General features: G+C 41.0%; 1 protein-coding gene and 1 long non-coding RNA gene across 8 annotated transcripts in view; both read right to left on the bottom strand.

Annotated features, from left to right (window-relative positions):
• Positions 1-6,046: 6,046 nt before the first annotated feature.
• The window catches only part of dapp1 (dual adaptor of phosphotyrosine and 3-phosphoinositides), a 41,948-nt gene continuing 28,884 nt past the window's right edge, over positions 6,047-19,110 (bottom strand). For 2 of the 7 annotated variants that reach the window (XM_052085855.1, XM_052085858.1), the window contains exons 5-8: positions 18,860-18,907; positions 18,695-18,757; positions 17,533-17,618; positions 6,047-7,033 (exon numbers count right to left, since the gene is read on the bottom strand). In XM_052085855.1, coding sequence (XP_051941815.1) covers positions 6,901-7,033; positions 17,533-17,618; positions 18,695-18,757; positions 18,860-18,907 — 330 coding nt within the window. In that variant the 3' untranslated portion in view covers positions 6,047-6,900. Of the gene's footprint in view, positions 7,034-17,256; positions 17,379-17,532; positions 17,619-18,694; positions 18,758-18,859; positions 18,908-19,110 lie in introns of those variants that run through there. The other 5 variants (XM_052085857.1, XM_052085860.1, XM_052085856.1 and 2 more) reach the window with 4 other exon arrangements.
• On the bottom strand, positions 7,789-9,886 carry LOC127614579 (uncharacterized). The gene is made up of 2 exons (XR_007966622.1): positions 8,340-9,886; positions 7,789-8,264 (listed from the first exon to the last, which is right to left on the bottom strand). It is a non-coding gene; the product is annotated as an uncharacterized LOC127614579 (long non-coding RNA).

Below are 19,110 nucleotides of genomic sequence, written 5' to 3'. Positions count from 1 at the left end.
ATGAGTTGTGTGATCAAATGTATGATGATTTAGGCTTCAGGGGGTTATCCTGAACAAAATACATGTTGAAGTGTGTGCATAAGTCCTTTGGTGTAGGTGTGACACTCAATTTGAATTTTTATTGCTTTAAATGCATTTTCAGGCCGAGTTGAGCCCGTTTTTTGACTTTGAATGTATCTTCATAGGAATGAGTTGTGTGATCAAATGTATGATGATTTAGGCTTCAGGGGGTTATCCTGAACAAAATACATGTTGAAGTGTGTGCATAAGTCCTTTGGTTTAGGCGTGACACTCAATTTGAGTTTTTATTGCTTTAAATGCATTTTCAGGCCGAGTTGAGCACATTTTTTGAGTTTGAATGTATCTTCATAGGAATGAGTTGTTGTTAAAGCATGTATTTATTGCTTTAAATACATGTTGAAGTGTGTGCATAAGTCCTTTGGTTTAGGTGTGACACTCAATTTGAGTTTTTATTGCTTTAAATGCACTTTCAGGCCGAGTTGAATACGTTTTTTGACTTTGAATGTATCTTCATAAGAATGAGTTGTGTAGTCAAATTAATGCTCATTTAGGCTTCAGGAGGTCAACCTGAACTAAATATGTTGAAATGTGTTCATAAGTCTGGTTTATGCGTGACACTATATTTGAGTTTTTATTGCTTTAAATGCACTTTCCGGCCGAGTTGAGCAAGTTTTTTGAGTTTGAATGTATCTTCATAGGAATGAGTTGTGTAGTCAAATTAATGGCCATTTAGGCTTCTGGAGGTCAACATGAACTAAATACATGTTGAAATGTGTGAATAAGTCCTTTGGTTTAGGCGTGACACTCAATTTGAGTTTTTATTGCTTTAAATGCATTTTCAGGCCGAGTTGAGCACGTTTTCTGAGTTTGAATGTATCTTCATAGGAATGAGTTGTGTGATTAAATTAATGATGATTTAGGCTTCAGGGGGTTATCCTGAACAAAATACATGTTGAAGTGTGTGCATAAGTCCTTTGGTTTAGGCGTGACACTCAATTTGAATATTCATTCATCCTTCATTCATCTTCCTAACCGCTTGATCCTCACTAGGGTCGCGGGGGGTGCTGGAGCCTATCCCAGCTGTCTCCGGGCAGTAGGCGGGGGACACCCTGAATCGGTTGCCAGCCAATCGCAGGGCACACAGAGACGAACAACCATTCGCACTCACACTTACACCTAGGGACAATTTAGAGTGTTCAATCAGCCTGCCATGCATATTTTTGGAATGTGGGAGGAAACCAGAGCACCCGGAGAAAACCCACGCATGCCCGGGGAGAACATGCAAACTCCACACAGGGAGGCCGGAGCTGGAATCGAACCCGGTACCTCTGCACTGTGAAGCCGACGTGCTAACCACTGGACTACCGGGCCGAATTTGAATATTTATTGCTTTAAATGCATTTTCAGGCCGAGTTGAGCATGTTTTCTGAGTTTCAATGTATCTTCATAGGAATGAGTTGTGTGGTCAAATTAATGCTCAATTAGGCTTCAGGAGGACATCGTGAACAAAATACTTGTTGAAGTGTGCGCATAAGTCCTTTGGTTTAGGCGTGACACTCACAATTTGAGTTTTTATTGCTTTAAATGTATTTTCAGGCCGAGCTGAGCATGTATTCTGACTTTGAATGTATCTTCATAGGAATGAGTTGTGTGATCAAATTAATGGTCATTTAAGCTTCAGGAGGTCAACCTGAACTAAATGTATGTTAAATTGTGTGCATAAGTCCTTTGGTTTAGGCGTGACACTCAATTTGAGTTTTTATTGCTTTAAATGCATTTTCAGGCCGAGCTGAGTACGTTTTCTCACTTTGAATGTATCTTCATGGGAATGAGTTGTGTGATCAAATTAATGGTCGTTTAGGCTTTAGGTGGTCATCCTGAACAAAATACATGTTGAAGTGTGTGCATAAGTCCTTTGGTTTAGGTGTGACACTCAATTTGAGTTTTATTGCTTTAAATGCATTTTCAGACCGAGCTGAGCACATTTTTTGAGTTTGAATGTATCTTCCTAGGAATGAGTTGTGTAGTCAAATTAATGGTCATTTAGGCTTCAGGAGGTCAACCTGAACTAAATACATGTTGAAATGTGTGCATAAGTCCTTTGGTTTAGGCGTGACAATCAATTTGAAGTTTATTGCTTAAAATGCATTTTCAGGCCAAGCTGAGCACGTTTTCAGAGTTTGAATGTATCTTTATAGGAATGAGTTCTGTGGTCAAATTAATGCTCATTTAGGCTTTGGGGGTCATCCTGAACAAAATACATGTTGAAATGTGGGTGTAAGTCCTTTGGTTTAGGCGTGACACTCAATTTGAGTTTTTATTGCTTTAAATGCATTTTCAGGCCGAGCTGAGCACTTTTATAACTTTGAATGTATCTTCATAGGAATTAGTTGTGTGATCAAATTAATGCTCATTTATGCTACAGGAGGTCAACCTGAACTAAATACATGTTGAAGTGTGTGCATAAGTCCTTTGGTTTAGGCGTGACACTCAATTTGAGTTTTTATTGCTTTAAAATGCATTAAAAGCTTTGAAGGAACTGTTCATCGACTCCAGCCTTTATTTGAACAACCAACATTCTCCTCGTCCGAAATTCAACGAACACGCAGGGAGGAGGAGGCCGCTCTTCCCCCAACAGTATCAAATTTGATACAGATGATTCAATGTAATATAAAGTATGAGTTACATAATGAAAATGCATGTATTGAATATGATACAAATGGCATTATAGGCGTAATAAGACGGAAATAATGTAAGTTATTTATTTATTCTATGCGGCCCGGTACCAAATGACCCAGGGACCACTATTGGTCCCCGGCCTGGGCTTTGCGTACCACTTATCATGACATTCATGAATCATAGTTCCATCATCTTTGCTCTTGTAAGTCAGATTTTCGTTGTTATTCATCTCAGTTGTATTGTTGTTCTTTTCATTGGAATTCCTTGTCCTTTTGTGATGTCATTTAGCATTCTTATTTTTCTTTGCCTGTTGCAAGCTTTTTTGGTTCTTCTCGTTATATCCTGCGTTTCTGAATTCAAGATTATTCTTATCCCTGCTTCTCTACATTTGTGAGGACCAATTCTTTTCTGGAGAAAATCCTGAAACATCAGCGCTACGAAAGCCTATGCTTTGTAGCCTTTGCAGGAGAGGGTTCGTTCCGTCAAATATGTTCGATAAATTAAGAAAGCAGCACAAGACTTCTGGTTAACTAAAGCTTGTGAGATGTCATTCGCATCGAGGTTACAGCTTTGCAATGCGTCATTGTCAGAATCAGAATCATCTTTGTTGGACAAGTATGTAGAACACACAAGGAATTTGTGTCCGATAGTACATGCTGCACTCGTATCATCATAAACAAGGACATGACAAATAAGTATGGAAGGACATTCCGTAATGTAAGTGAACTGTTGTGTGGTGGTACCACCCAATGACAACTGTGAGACAATGTGCACAGTATCAAGCAGAGCTAAAGTGATCAGTGGTAGAATACAATACTATAACAATTGTGCAGTAGGTGCAGAAAATCATTGCACCATTTTAAAGTGACCAGTAGCAGTATTTGTAGTACAAGAGGACAAATATGCAGATGTCCTTGAGTGCTTTAAAGTGTCTGCTGCTGTGGAATATAGATCAGTGACAGTGGTTCAGGTAAGTACAGAGCTGGAGCTACAATGATTATTGCGGTAATGCTGTTCCACAGGTGTGTGCAACATGATAAAGAGCGACTATACAGATAGATTTGGGTTGCCGTTCAGGAAGTTAATGGCTAGAGTGAAGAAGCTGATTGAGTGTCTGCCTTGAGTTCTGTCTTTAGTGCGCATGGATCGGTAGCAGTTGCCTGAGCGGAGTAGCGGGAAAAGGTGGTGGGCAGGGTGTGGGGATTCCAGTAGGATTTTCCGTGCCTTTGTCTTGGTTCTTGCGGTGTGCAAGTCCTCAAGAGTGGGTAGGGCAGTGTCAGTTATGTTTTCCTCCGTTCTAACTGTCCATTGCAGTTGGATTGTGTCCTTTATTTTGTGGCGGCCCCAAATCAAACCATGATGCAAGAACACAGGATTGATTCGATGACTGTTGTGCAGAACCATCTAAGCACCTCCTGCGGCAGGCCATGCTTCCTCAGCAGCCTCAGGAAATACATCCTCTGCTGGGCCTTTTTCAGGATGGAGTTGGTGTCTCCCACTTCATGTCCTGGGAAACTGTGATTCCCAGGAACTTGAAGGTCTCGAGAGTTGACACAGGGCAGTTGGATCGTGTGAGGGACAGCTGTAGTGAAGGATGTTTCCTGGAGTTCAGCTCCAGGTTGTGTTCGCAGCACCAGAGCGTCGGCTGCTCGTCGCCGGAGTAGGGGTGTTCACACAGTGCATATTTGCATCGGTGCTGCACCGATGCATTTTGTTGCGATACATCTAGCACCGGCAAATTTTGTGGAGCGTTCACAAGTATAAAGCTGCTTACTAAAGAGGAGCATGTTAACCCCGGTGCAGCCCTACTTGCGTTCACACAGCAGTTTCTGCGGGCATACAAGACGATTATACTCTATATACGACGGAAATAAAACCAGCGTGTGCGTAAAGTGTACTTCCTTTTCTCCGCCTTGTTTTTGACATATACTCCTCCAGACAAATCAATGCTGTGGTTTACTCCGCAGCAAGTTTTTAAACCACCTGCTGAGCAGGGTTAAATTTGATCCAGTTTAAGCTATGTTCAGGGGTTACACCGGTATAACTTTGTACATGTGAACGGTCTACAGGGGGCAGCCCTTGTGCTACACCGGAGTAAAAGTTGCCGTATGAACACCCCTTTTGATGAGCGCGATGACTGTGGTGTTGTCTGTGAACTTTACGAGTTTGATGGCTAGATGTGTTGAAGTGCAATCGTTCGTGTAGAGGGAGAGGAGCAATGGACAGGGCGCCAGGTTGAGCGGGATTCAAAATAGAGTTATCAGTTAAGAAATGTTTTTGTTACACATCTGTGGAAGACTCCAACAATTTAGCTAGACAGATTGGAATCTAGATTGCACAATAATTGCCTCAGACCAAAGGCTTGGTGGGAGAACAATTGCAGATTTCCATGACTTTGCAAGAGAACCACTGTATGATATTAATAATGGAGAAGACAGTGTCAGCAGTCAAGTTAGCTGCAGTTTCAAGGGAAATGTGGCACAATTTGGTATGGAGCAGCAGACTTTCTATAGTCCCTTCTTGACAAGGCCTTTTATACTGTACTTCAGAGGAAGATATTGAGGTCAAGTTCAAATTATTCTGGCTAGCATTAAACAAATCAATGATTGGACTACGGCTTGCCCATTAGGTAGATCCTGATCTACCGGTAGATCTAAGACAGGTCCCAAGTAGATCCGAGGAGTGTCGAGAAGAAAAAAAACCCCTACCATTTGTGTGTCTTTGTACATGTTAGTAATACTGTATATTTTTTTGTGTTAATATACACTGCACACTAATCAGTCTCATTTTCACAAAAAAAATATTTAAAAAATAAAATAAAGCAGGTAAATCTTAAATTTGTGTGTTTGGGTGTGTGTGTGTGTGTGTGTGTGTGTGTGTGTGTGCGCGCGTGCGCGCGCCGGTAAGGGTAGATCCCGTGAGGTTAGTTGATCAAAAACTTAGATCCAAAAAGTTTGGGCACCCCTGGACTACGCTGTTTGTGAGGTTGGCTGGAAGTGTTGATGAGCTATTCCTGCATTTATGAAAGTTTTTTGGGAAAGTATGAGCTATATTTTTTCCCCTTAATAAATTCAATGACAGTGGGAGTAGGGTGTGGCACAACACCTAATTGCCTCAGATGATTCTGATTCTGATTCTGATTGCTTTCCAACATTTTTTTTCCGTTACTGAGTTTTTCATTTATATTTATATGCTTTACATTAATGTTGTTCATTTGTTTATTAAAACCCTATAAATTAACAAACTTTTTTTTCTTTATGTCCCGTGATATCCTCATGACTGTGGACAAAAAAAAAAGTGATGAAAGGTCCGCTTTCGAAGCACAGAAAATACAAAAATCATGGCCTTGCCATTTCACACTGTTTTTTCTTTATTTTGGTTTCACAAGATCACGGATGGATGGATAATACACACCAGAAACATAAACACAATGAACCATCATAAATGTATATCTCAAAGGACCCTGTTAAAGGAGAAATATCAACCGGTTGATGTACTGCTATGGCATGAGTAACTACTATTTCGTATAATTTTTCTTGTCTTAAATAATGATTTAAGACAGGGGTGTTCAAACTCGGTCCCCAATGCCAGCGCTGTTCTGCCTGTTTTCTATCTGTCCCTGCTGCAACATAGCTGATGAGGATCGTTCTCATGCTTCCTCAGAGCTTGCTGTTGAGTTGATCCTTTAATTCAAGTGTGTTGCAGCTGTGTTGGAGCGAATGAAAACAGGTGTGACAGCGGCCCATGAGGACCACAGCTGGACATACCTGATTTTGACCTATCATCTTTAAGCAAAATCGAAGAATATTATTAGGGCAATTTTAATAAGATGTTGTCACAAAATGTGATATCATGGCCTCACAGACAGTTTAATGAAGGAAGAGTGTCCCCACTTCACTTTGGAGTGTTCTGCAAGATCTGGTCACTCTCATTGACATTTATGTGCCTGGGACTAGGAAAAAAAAAAGATGTTGGTTAAACTTTGCGCAAGGGACATTTGCAAGACATGACTTTTCAAATGTTTTGTGCTGATGGTAGTGCAAATGCTCTATCAGACACTAGAACTTCCTTAAACGTATTCATGAACTTTGGTACAACTTCCCCCAATACTCAATTGAGGCTCCGAAAGTGCTGTGGTATTTTTTAGACTGCATGTTTTGGTCTGAGAACTGCACCAATACAGGGGAGGTCGTCAAGTAGTTAGTTCCTCACAGCACGGTGTGCATAGAGCATAGAAAAGCTCACCAATTTCCATCTAAGAATCTTGATCCACTCATCTGCCTCCACACCAGTCTTTGCACAGAGATAAAATGTTCTGTCGGGAAACACAAGACTGTGGAGGCAATATATATTTGGTGTAAGCACAAAGTACAGGACATAATTTGAAACATTGAAAGAATATGACAAGATGTCCATGACAGGCAGTTGGGCTCAAAGTTGGAACAGTAGCTTTTTCACATCTACAGGTCACAATTGCCACCCATTGTTCTTAAAAAAAATCAAATATTTCCTTGTGGGGCAAAAAACATCCACCCATTGATGATACTGTTTAGGGTCCAACAGAAAAAAGGTGTGTACCTTTTGATGGTTGCCAGGCATTCACAGGCCTCAGATTGTGAATTTTCTGTAAGAGTTTATGTTATGTACTGTGGTATTTTTTTCCCAACTATCACCTTCGATTAAGAACTGGTTAGCACGTCCAGCAAGCTGCCGATGTGTTTGTGATTAAACAATTAAGGAGGCCAGAAACGTGCTGCTTTTTTGTACAAGCCCAACTATTCCCCCCCCCTCTCTCTCTCTCTCTCTCTCTCTCTCTCTCTCTCTCTCGTGCACCTCCCCCAGCCACACACACACACACACACACACACACACACACACAAACAAACATGCGTAGTAAACCATCTTTCGCGTGTGGTCCCGGTATACAGTAAATATTCTCTAGTATGGACTCGTGTTTGCACTGTCCAATTTGTCCTGATAACAGAAATTCCTCATTAGGGAAATGAACATGGTACATGTCCTTTATGAACCTGCAAGTATGTTGACAAAATGCACGTGTAACAACACAATCAATAAAATACAAAAATATACTGTCCAAAAACTGTTTATATAACAAAAACTGCAATACAGGTGTATCAAAAAAATCACAACAGTAAAATACATACAGTATTTTAATGTTTATTTTTTTTCTATCTTGGGAAAAAAATATGTATTTTGGATTGTTTTATTGGATGCATTCTTTGGTTTATGACAATGTTTGCGTGCGTGTCATACAGTTTTCTTGCTAGTTGCAAGTAACTGTCCCGTTGATCACCGATGTCTGGTAATTCTTGTGCATACTGAAGGATTTTTGTTGCAATTTGCATTGCTTCCTTGCTGGATGGTGGCTTGTCATCAGGAGTTGAATCGATGCCTTGTTGTTTAAAGTTTCGTAGATTTGCGTCTTTCCGACTCCCAAGTGTCTGCTGTATCTTTTTAACTTTGTGTCCAGCCTCGCTCAAACGGATGCATTTAGCTCGCTCCGCTCCAGTCGTTACAGTTCTTCTACGTTTCGAGGCGATGATCTACCCGACGTAATTGAATAAAGTTAAAATCTTTCGCAATTACAGTAAAACGCACACCAATAAAAAGTTGCTTACACGTATTCGTTTCGAATTTGATGAATGAAAACGGCGAAGCGAACACGTTTCTTCGGTCGTGTCGAGTGGGTGCTGCTTTTAAGCTAGTGCCGCGTTCTACAGGACGTAAGTGAATAACGTTAAAATCATTCACAATTGCAATAAAACGCACGGCAATAAAAACTCACTTGCACGACGTCGTTTAGAATCTGATGATTGAAAAACGCGAAGTGAAAACTTGTTTCAGCGTTGTCTTTTCCATCGCATCGGGTGGGCGTTGCGTGTATTTAAGCTCCCACGGCATTACACCTCCATCCGGGTGACGGCTAGCGGAATTTCCGCTTACGCAACTTCCGGTAACATGTAATATCGTAGTCAAAATGTTAATGCATAGGTTTTTATTCCGGGTGAAGGATATTCCTTTGCATAGAATTTCGGGAATGGGAATATTTACTGTATTTACCACATCCTGTCCTCCGATAGGCCAAGAGGGGACCTCAATATCTATGTGTGTAGATACTGTAGCGAGATCCGTGGAAGATAAGAGTGGAATTGGCTGCCGATGAGCTGCTCAAAGTAAATTGCTTGTGGCTCAATGGACAGTCAAATAAACAAGTGTTTCCTGTAATGCTTTACTTGTTGTCATGCTAAAAACCTGACACAATCTGGAGCACTAATTAGAGTGAAGGCGAGTTCCATCACGCTAACTATTGCCATCGAGGACTACGAAATGTCCCGTGGCTGATTTTAAAAGTTCATTGCATGACATCAGATGACCAACGCTTTATTGGGTGTCGATCGAGGGGAGGTCGAGTTAGAGACAGTGAGATCGTGGACAGAAAAGCCACCCTGTCTGTTACTCGTCTCATTGTAGGGCAAATAGTCCTAAGTTTGTTATACTGCATTGCAGCTTTTGTGTTATAAACAGTGTTAGGAGCATATATTTTTGCATTTCATTGCTTGAGTTGTTACATGTGTATTTTGTTCACATACTTGCGTGTTCATAAAGGACACGTAGCATGCTCATTTCCCACATAAGGAAATTCTTTTATAAGGAAGGATTGGACAGCGCAAACATGATTCCGTACCACAGAATATTTACTGTACAGATAAGTATTCTCCAGTAAGGAGGCATATTTGCTTTGTCCAATCTTTCCTTATAACAGAATGTCCTTATGATGGAAACGACAATGGTCCATGTCCTTTCTGAACATGCAAATATGTTTAAAAAAATCTGTGTGTAACAACACAAGCAATAAAATGCAAAAATACACGGTCCAAAAACTGTTCAGAACACAAAAACGGCAGCATTCAGCACATGTATATGAACAAAATACAGTATAACAACACGCACCACAAAATTAGGACTATTTGCTACAAAAAGAGACGAGTAACAGACTATCTACCCATTCACTGTCTCTAACTTGACCTCCCCGCGACCACCACACAAGACAGCATTGCTCAGTTGATATCGTGCAACCAACTTTTAAAGCCAGTCACCGGACACTTCAAAGTCCTCTATGCCCATAGTTTTTGTTATGGAACTCACCTTCTCTCTTATTAGCGGTCCAGTTAGCGGAGGTTTTTTAGCACGATAATAGGTTAGCCATTACAGGAAACGTTCGTTTACTCGACTGTCCGTTGATCCACAAGCAATTTACTCTGAGCAGCCAATCGGATGCATTCCATTCTCTCTTCCTCGGTCATTACCATTTTGTTTGGATGCCCCGATCTACAGGACGTAAATGTAAATTAACAAAAGAGAAAATCGTTTGCGATTCCAGTTAAGTCATGCCAAGAGAGTCACTTCTCATTAATCAGAGTTTTTGTCGTCAGCTGAAAACTGTTCACCACCTGACGACAAAAACTCTGACTCGACTGAAGCAGGAAATGCACATACCAAAAACATGGACTTCCAACCCTATGATAGTGCTGACCACAAGCCATTCGACCCTGAGAACAATTTGGACCCGGACAATAATTTCAAGAACAAACACAGCGTAACAAACTCTGACTATTACGCGGACGAACAATTCAACACTATTGTTGAATTGGAAAATGCACTTTCAGAAATACATTTTAACAGTAGAAGTTTCTATACAAACTTCACACAAATCAAAGAATACTTGACTAAATTCAATAAATTTAAAATAATTGCCATATCAGAAACTTGGCTTGACGATGGAAAAAAAAACTGTGAAATGAAAATAGAAGGATATGAAATGTTTGCAACAAATAGGGAAAACAAAAAAAAGGGGGGATTGCAATATATGTAGACAAAGCACTTAAATGCAGTAAAATCAAGAGATTGACAAGCACAATCGAAAACCTAATGGAATGTGTAACTATTGAAATACATCATAAAAAGACATCAAATGTCATCATAAGTTGCATCTATAGGACACCAGGATCATGTATTGACACGTTCAATAAAAAAAAACTAACAGATCTGCTCAGCTAGTCCAACGATAGGAAAACGCGAAAAATGTGTGGTGACTATAACATTGACTTATTCAACCCAAATGGACATTAAAAAAAACTGACTTAATAAATACTATGTATAGCAACAGTCTTCCCAGTAATCCTGAAACCGAGTAGAATAACAGTGGACACGACCACATAAATAAATAACATATTTATAAATAAGATTGAACATAAAATGGAAACTGGACTTCTCATTACTGATCTAAGTGACCATCTACCTGTCTTTGCAGTTTTTCATAATTATTTTTATAGAAAAAGAAAGTCAACAACTCACTTATAAGAAATAAGACTAAGAATCCAACGCTCCATCAATGCTTTTAAGCAAGACCTAGAAAAACAAAACTGGACCGAGGTCTACTCAAACGAAGACCCAAATACAGCGTTTGATGCATTTCAGTCAACCATAATCTCCTTATATGATAAACATTTTCCATCAAGACCCAAGTAAGCCATGGATAGCAAAAGACATAGAAAATGCATTTAAAAAGAAAATCAATTTATATAAATTGTTTATAAAATTGAGAACTAAAGAGGCAGAAATGGAACACAAGACCTATAAAAATAAATTAGTAAATATTGTAAGATTAATAAGAGACCATTATCATGCACTATTAGAGCAGAATAAAAGCAACATGCAAGAAATATGTAAAATACTTCATCAAGAAATTAGAAATAGTCCTAAAAATGTGAATTTTCCAGAGTATTTATTAAAGACAAAAATACTATTATTGAAAAAACTGCTGAAATACCAATTTAATTTAATGAGGATTTTGTTAATATTGGCAGTAACCTAGCAAAACAAATTCCTGCTCCAATAAACTCGTTTGAAATGGATAGATATGTGGGGAAAAAAACTCTTCCACAATGTTCCTTACTGCTGTGAATCATGAAGAAGTATCAAATATTAAAAATAAAAATTCAAATACAATAAATAAAAACTCAACTGATTGCTTTAATATTTATATGACAATAATAAAACATATTATAGAATTTGTAGTGTGACCTTTCACATATATATGCAACCTGTCACTCAAAGCTGGTATCTTTCCATCAAAAATGAAAATTGCTGAAGTTATTCCAATTTATAAAAGTGGAGAAAGACATTTGTTTACAAATTATAGACCAACATCACTATTACCACAATCCTCAAAAATATTAGAAAAACTATTCTCAAGCAGACTTGATACATTTATACAGAAACATGTGCTGTTAAGTGAAAATCAATATGGCTTCAGGGAAAAAACTGTTACTGTTGGGATTTTTCTGGATCTAAAAAATGCTTTTGACATGATAGATCTGAGTATATTATTGAATACATTAGAGAGATGTGGCATTAGATAAAAAGTTGGATACAAAGTTATTGAGACAAAAGATATCAGTATGTACCTGTATTTGCAGTTCAACAATAAAAAAATCGAATCAACTGAAAATAACTCATGGCAGTTCCTCGGGTTTCTGTGCTTGGTCCAAAACTATTCGTCGTATATATAAATGATATCTGCAAGGTCTCAAAACAATTTAAATGTGTCCTATTTGCTGATGATACAACTTTATGCTTCTCTGGATAATATCTGAAACAGCTCCTGACAACCGTGGAAAATGAATTAAACTAATTAAAAAACTGGTTTGACAGGAATAATTTGTCACTTAACTTGAAAAAAATCAAAGTTAATTGTTTTTGGCAGAAGATCAAACAAAAACCAAGCTAAAATTATGGTAAACTCATTTGAGATAGAAAGAGCGTATGAAACCAAGTTTCTCGGATTAGTAATAGATTCATAAAAATGTTGGAAGCCACATATCGATAGCGTAAAAAGAAAAATAGCCAAAACCATAGGGATCCTCTACAAAACCAAGAATGTGCGAAATAAGAGATCTTTGTACATATTGTACTCTTCATTATTACTACCATATATGACTTACTGTGTGGAAATATGGGGAGATGCCTGTAAAACAAACACACACCATGTTCTAAAACTACAAAAAAAGCAATCCGAATTATTAATCAATCAAAATATACGGAACCCACAAATCCACTATTTATCAAATTAAACACGATGAAACTTTATGAGCTGGTTGACTTCAAAATCGGCCAATTAATGTACAAAGCACACAATCACCTGCTCTGGCAAAACATCCTGAAGTTTTTTGAAATTCGAGAAAGCTGCTGTGATTTAAGACAGGGGTGCCCAAACTTTTTGGACCGAAGATCTACTTTTCGTTCAACCAACCTCCCGGGATCGCCCCTTACCGCGCACGCACACACACTCAAACGCGCGCACGCCATGATGAGAAGCCAAACACGGAAGCAAGCGCCGAACTTTTGCAGCATCTTGACTATCGTAGCTCACGCGTACCGTTTTAAAGTGCTTCCTCAGCCCTCTAGATTCCTATTCTTTGCCTGTGCCTCGGTGAATTGTACACGAAGCAAACTCTGAATGAGAATAATGACGATCAAAGATATAGCGCAACAGCTCTGATCACAAGCTGCACTTGCAGACTGCTGAGCGCTAACAACTTCCGCTGACGGGGTCACGCGCCACCGTAGATTAAAGATTTACCTGCTTTGTTTTATTTTAATTTTAAAATCTTTGGGAAAATGAGACTGATAGGATGATTGGGGTGCAGTGTGCATTAACACAATAATATATTACTAACATGTGCAAAGACACACAAATGTTTTTGTTTAGTTTTTTCTCCTCTACACCTTTCGGATCTAATTGGGACGAGTTCTAGATCGACCGGTAGATAAGGATCGACGTAATGGGCACCCCTGATTTAAGACGTACCAACCTATACAAAAAATCCAAAACAATTAACATCAAGCAAAGAAGTGTATCTGTCATAGGTGTTAATCTGTGGAATAATTTTGAAACGGACCTGAAAATAAAGTAAATCGTTTTCTGAGTTCAAAACAAATTCAAGAGAATAGTCCAAAAAAACCTACCGTATTTTCCGCACTATAGGGCGTACCGAAAAGTCTTCAATTTTCTTAAAAGCTCATCGAGCGCCTTAAAATCCGGTGCATCTTTTGTATGGTCATTACGGTAAAACGTCGACTCCAAGATGGCTCCTTCCTGGAGACATGCTTCCAATGTTATAACTTGTGACTCGAAACCCACCGTGACTGTGGGTTTCGAAGTTAGCCCACATTCTCTGCATGTAACCCCTCTGACTAGGGTTGCTTGAGTAGTAGCATTCCAACAGAGCCATGTTATCACATCTCGCTCATCTCCGCTTTGTTCCAAGTAGCCCATTTTTCATCAAGGTGCTCTGGTACCCCAGCACCTGACGCAGACCTTGTTTGGCCGGGCGACGTCTGAGCCATGTTCTGAGCCATGTTATATATATATATAACATGGCTCTGTTGGAATGCTACTACTCAAGCAACCCTAGTCAGAGGGGTTACATGCAGAGAATGTGGACTGAATGGTTACTTCGAAACCCACAGTCACGGTTGACCACGAAACAACTAGTAACTCAGTGTTCCAACATCCACAAACGGCAACTGCTGTCACAACTTGAGATGGAAGAGGTACAACGCAGGTTCCATGGTGAAAGGCCCCAGACTGCCAGATCAGAGGAGGAGGTCATACCAGAGATTGGGAGGCAAACCCCAATGAATGCAGATGATGAGATTGGGAGGCCAGCCCCAATGAATGAAATGCTGAGCGAGGCAGCAACTGACCTGAAAGCTAAGATCATGGCGAGAATGAAAGCTGGGTAACCTAGAAACCGATTACAATGGCTATGCGAAGTACCACCTGAAGGTCTCATGGAAAGTGTGAATGCAGCACTGAGGGCGATCCCTACCGTAACGATCACCAAGACAGGCTATGGATACCGCCTCAGAAATGGAGCTACAATCAGTCACCTCTTCTACATGGATGACATAAAGCTGTATGCTAAGAGCGAAAGGGACATAGACTCCCTGATCCACACGACCAGGATCTACAGCAGCGACATCGGGATGTCATTCGGGCTTGAGAAATGTAGTCGGATGGTGACTAAGAGAGGAAAGATAGTCCGCACTGAAGGGCTCTCACTCCCTGAAGGAACAATAGCAGACATTGAGGACAGTTACAAGTACCTCGGTATACCACAAGCCAATGGCAACCTCAAACTGGCAACAAGGAAAGCGGCTACGGCCAAATACCTCCAGCGAGTGAGGCAAGTCCTAAAAAGCCAGCTCAATGGCAAGAATAAGACCCGGGCAATAGACAGCTATGCCCTGCCAGTGATCAGATACCCAGCAGGAATAATAAGGTGGCCAAAGGAAGAGATTCAGACCACGGATGTTAGGACCCGAAAGCTCCTAACCATGCATGGAGGGTTCCATCCCAAGGAAGGAGGCCGGGGACTAGTGAGTGTGAGAGCCAATGTTCAGGATGAAACATCCAAGCTCCATGAATACATCAAGGAGAAGTCTCCAACGGATGACGTACTCAGAGAATGACTCAGACAATGGGGAACAGTAGATGAGGCGCTGGAAGAGGGACCATCATGGAGGACAAGCCCCTACACGGGATGTACCACCGGACCATAACTGAAGTGGCCGATCTCAAGAAGTCCTATCAGTGGCTAGAGAGGGCTGGCCTGAAGGACAGCACAGAGGCACTCATCCTGGCTGCTCAGGAGCAGGCCCTGAGCACCAGAGCCTTTGAGGCCCAGATATACCACACCAGACAAGACCCAAGGTGTAGGTTGTGCAAAGAGGCACCTGAGACGATCCAACACATAACTGCAGGGTGTAAGCTGCAGGTAAAGCCTCCATGGAACGCCATAACCAGGTGGCTGGCATAGTCTACCGAAAAATCTGTGCGGAGTATGGACTGGAAACCCCAAGGTCAAAATGGGAAACACCTCCGAAGGTGTTGGAGAATGACAGAGCGAAGCTCCTGTGGGACTTCCGGATCCAGACTGACAAGATGGTAATGGCGAACCAACCAGATATCGTGATCATAGATAAAGGGCAGAGGAAAGTCGTTGTAGTGGATGTAGCGGTCCCAAATGATGTGTAGAGGACCCGAGCTGAATGAGGGACGGACACCACCCGAGGGGGGCTGAGACGAGGATTTTTTTTATATATACTGTATGTTCAATAAACAAACAAACAAAAGTACAAAACATACATGCTGCCGTTTTGGATCCAGTAAATAGCAGCGCGGGCACAGTTATTCCATCGTAACGAGCAGGACTAGCTTGAGTTTGCGCGACTGCGCCTTTCCATATGGCTTCCGGGTTCTGGAACTTCCATCCATCCATCCATCCATCTTCTACCGCTTATCCGGGGCCGGGTCGCGGGGGCAACAGCTTTAGCAGGGAAGCCCAGACTTCCCTCTCCCTAGCTACTTCTTCCAGCTCTCCCCGGGGGATCCCGAGGCGTTCCCAGGCCAGTTGGGTGACATAGTCTCTCCAGCGTGTCCTGGGTCTTCCTCGGGGTCTCCTCCCGGTGGGACATGCCCGGAACACCTCACCAGGGAGGCGTTCAGGAGGCATCCGAATCAGATGCCCAAGCCACCTCATCTGGCTCCTCTCGATGTGGAGGAGAAGCAGCTCGACTCCGAGCCCCTCCCGGATGACCGACCTTCTCACCTTATCTCTAAGGGAGTGCCCGGACACCCTGCGGAGAAAACTCATTTCGGCCGCTTGTATCCGGGATCTCGTTCTTTCGGTCACGACCCATAGCTCGTGACCATAGATGGTCTGGAACTTCCATTTTTATGAATTGATCGTTAATGTAATATGGTACTCAAAACTTTAATGCAGAGGTTTTTATTTCGGGTGAGGGAATTTTCATTTGACAGAAGTCCATAGGCGGGAATACTTACTGTAGTAGTTTCGAGTTTCCAGCTTTTTGAGTCCACTACCTTTCGAAGGGAACGAAAGCACCATATTGTTAAAAACTGTACTCTGTACTCAGAGAGCTCACTGGGTACTTCAGAATGTTGTTTCGTGAGGGAATAATGGGGAACGTGTCCAAATGACCTCTACCAAAAAAATGTGACAATTCAAACTGACCACTTCCTGTCATGGGAAAAAGAGAAGCCATTGAAGCTGTGGCCGCTGTTGGTATATTCCATCCATCCATTTTCCGATCCACTTGATCCTCACAAGTGTCGCGGGGGGTGCTGGAGCCTATCCCAGCTGTCTTTGGGTAGTAGGCGGGGGACACCCTGAACCGGTTGCCAGCCAATTGCAGGGCACACACAGACTAACAACCATCCACGCTCACACTCAGACCAAGGGACAATTTAGAGTCTTTAATCAGCCTGCCATGCATGTTTTTGGAATGTGGGAGGAAATCGTAGTAGTTCATTATTCACGATTAGTTCATTTCACAGTAGTTTACTGTTTCTTTATTCTACATATGTTCGACAGTAGAATGACACTGTTAAAGATGCATGAAAAAAAATCTATGTTCATAAAATGTTTAATTACTCTGTAATTATCTTTGTTGTCAGTACCAGTGCTTTAAAACTGTCCATTTAAAAGCAATGAACAATAGTGTTCGGCGGTACTTGTCTCAACTGGTCTGTGACACAAACATGGTTGGGGACCACTGCTGTAGAGCATCTTCAAAGGGAAAACCCGCAAGGGGTAGACAGTATTATTTCTTCAAACAGTAGCTAAGTTCTGCACTTATATTTTGTACTCAAAAAAGATACAAGCAGAAACTATCCATGGACATACTGACTGAACGATCACCATGCCAAATTTAACCTCCTACCAGAAACAGTTGATTCTTTCTTGAGAGTAGTCAAACTGGACTGCAGAGCATGCCTTCAGGTCCAGGGTTCGAATGGGCTCCTCATACTACAGAAAAGGAAACAATAAAGTGCACAATGTGCTGAAGGTGTAAAGTTACAAACCATTGAATTAAGTTGAATTTCGGGCTGGGCGATAAGGCTGAAATGTAATTCAGATCAGTCAATTTTGATATATGTTGATTTTTTTTTTCATCTCAATGTATTTTGTTCCTGATTTAAAATAAGACAAATTATTTAAAAAGTTAAAGATACATTGCAATAAAACTGCTATCCACAGGAAAAATACAATTCACCATATATGGTAGTAAAAACAATTTTCAAAGAACTTACTTTGTTCAATGTTTTTCTCTCCACTGTAAAACAATATAACGTGCAATGTTGTCTAGTACATCCAAGCTCTGCCGGAAGCAGTGCCACCATTACCGCTTAGTTGCCTTAGTTGCCGAAGATACTATGCCGCATCATTGATACAGTTACATTAACCTTCATTTGCTAGACAGACCATGTAAGTGTAACAAATGAATACTTGTTTCCTTTTCTTTTGTTTTGCAAACTTTCCAGTTGACCAGCCATCTTAGTTCCACTTAGTTGGCTCATTATTGCCATATACCATGTTTTATCTGATTGTATCTTCATGGACATGCTAAGCGTCGGAGCCGGCGGAAATTCACGAGAGCGAGCACAAAAGACAAGGAACTCCTTGACCTCTACTGCATGGATCCATCCAGAGGTGTTAGTTTTTACAATATACCGGGAATCTTACTGTAAGAGTTGCACTGAGGCAACATTTCATTGATTTGATAAAAGCTAAACCACACTTTTCATTCGATGTGTGTGCATGTACACACTTTATCATTGATTTCAGCTGCTCCTTCTTTGTGACCATGGACTCGGCAGACGAGCATTCTGCAACTCGACCGTGGTCAAAACAAGCTTTTGCGCTCAAAATCATGGCTCAAAATCTCTGCCGACCGCACGCAGAATGCCAGGGTCTGAGTTGTCTTTCTGATTTAGTTTTTCGATGGAACATTTTATTGAAGGCATTTTGCATTATGTGTCGATCGTCTTATATAATGATAGCGAATTATTGCCCAGCCCTAAGTATGTAGAATGTAAACTAACCATTTGGTCTTTAAAGTACTTCAGTTCATTTCTGCTTAGTGTGAACCATCTTTGCTTCCAGCTCTGCAAACCAAGCATTTGTTCATGTGAAATAGCATAATAAATTACTCCACTGCACATTAAATAGTACAGAAGGTATGGCTCAAATTTGTCGGCTTCCCATACCTTCACAACTGCTCCTTGTTTCAGTAGATAGCCTTCCTTTGTACCGAGCTGGAAACACAACAATTGTCAATTGAAAACAGGTCACAGTTTTCCTTTTCAATAGATATTTCCATCCATTCATCCATGTTCTGATCTGGTCATCCTCACAAGGGTTGCGGTGCTTGCTGGAGCCTATCCCAGCTGTCTTCAGGGCAGGGAGACACCCAGAACCGGTTACCAGCCGATTGCAGGGCACACAGGGATGAACAACC

The sequence above is a fragment of the Hippocampus zosterae genome, chromosome 14, assembly GCF_025434085.1.
Source record: "Hippocampus zosterae strain Florida chromosome 14, ASM2543408v3, whole genome shotgun sequence".
NCBI lineage: Eukaryota > Metazoa > Chordata > Actinopteri > Syngnathiformes > Syngnathidae > Hippocampus > Hippocampus zosterae.
Note: the sequence above shows the minus strand (reverse complement) of the source record. Positions and strands in the feature narration are given on the sequence as shown.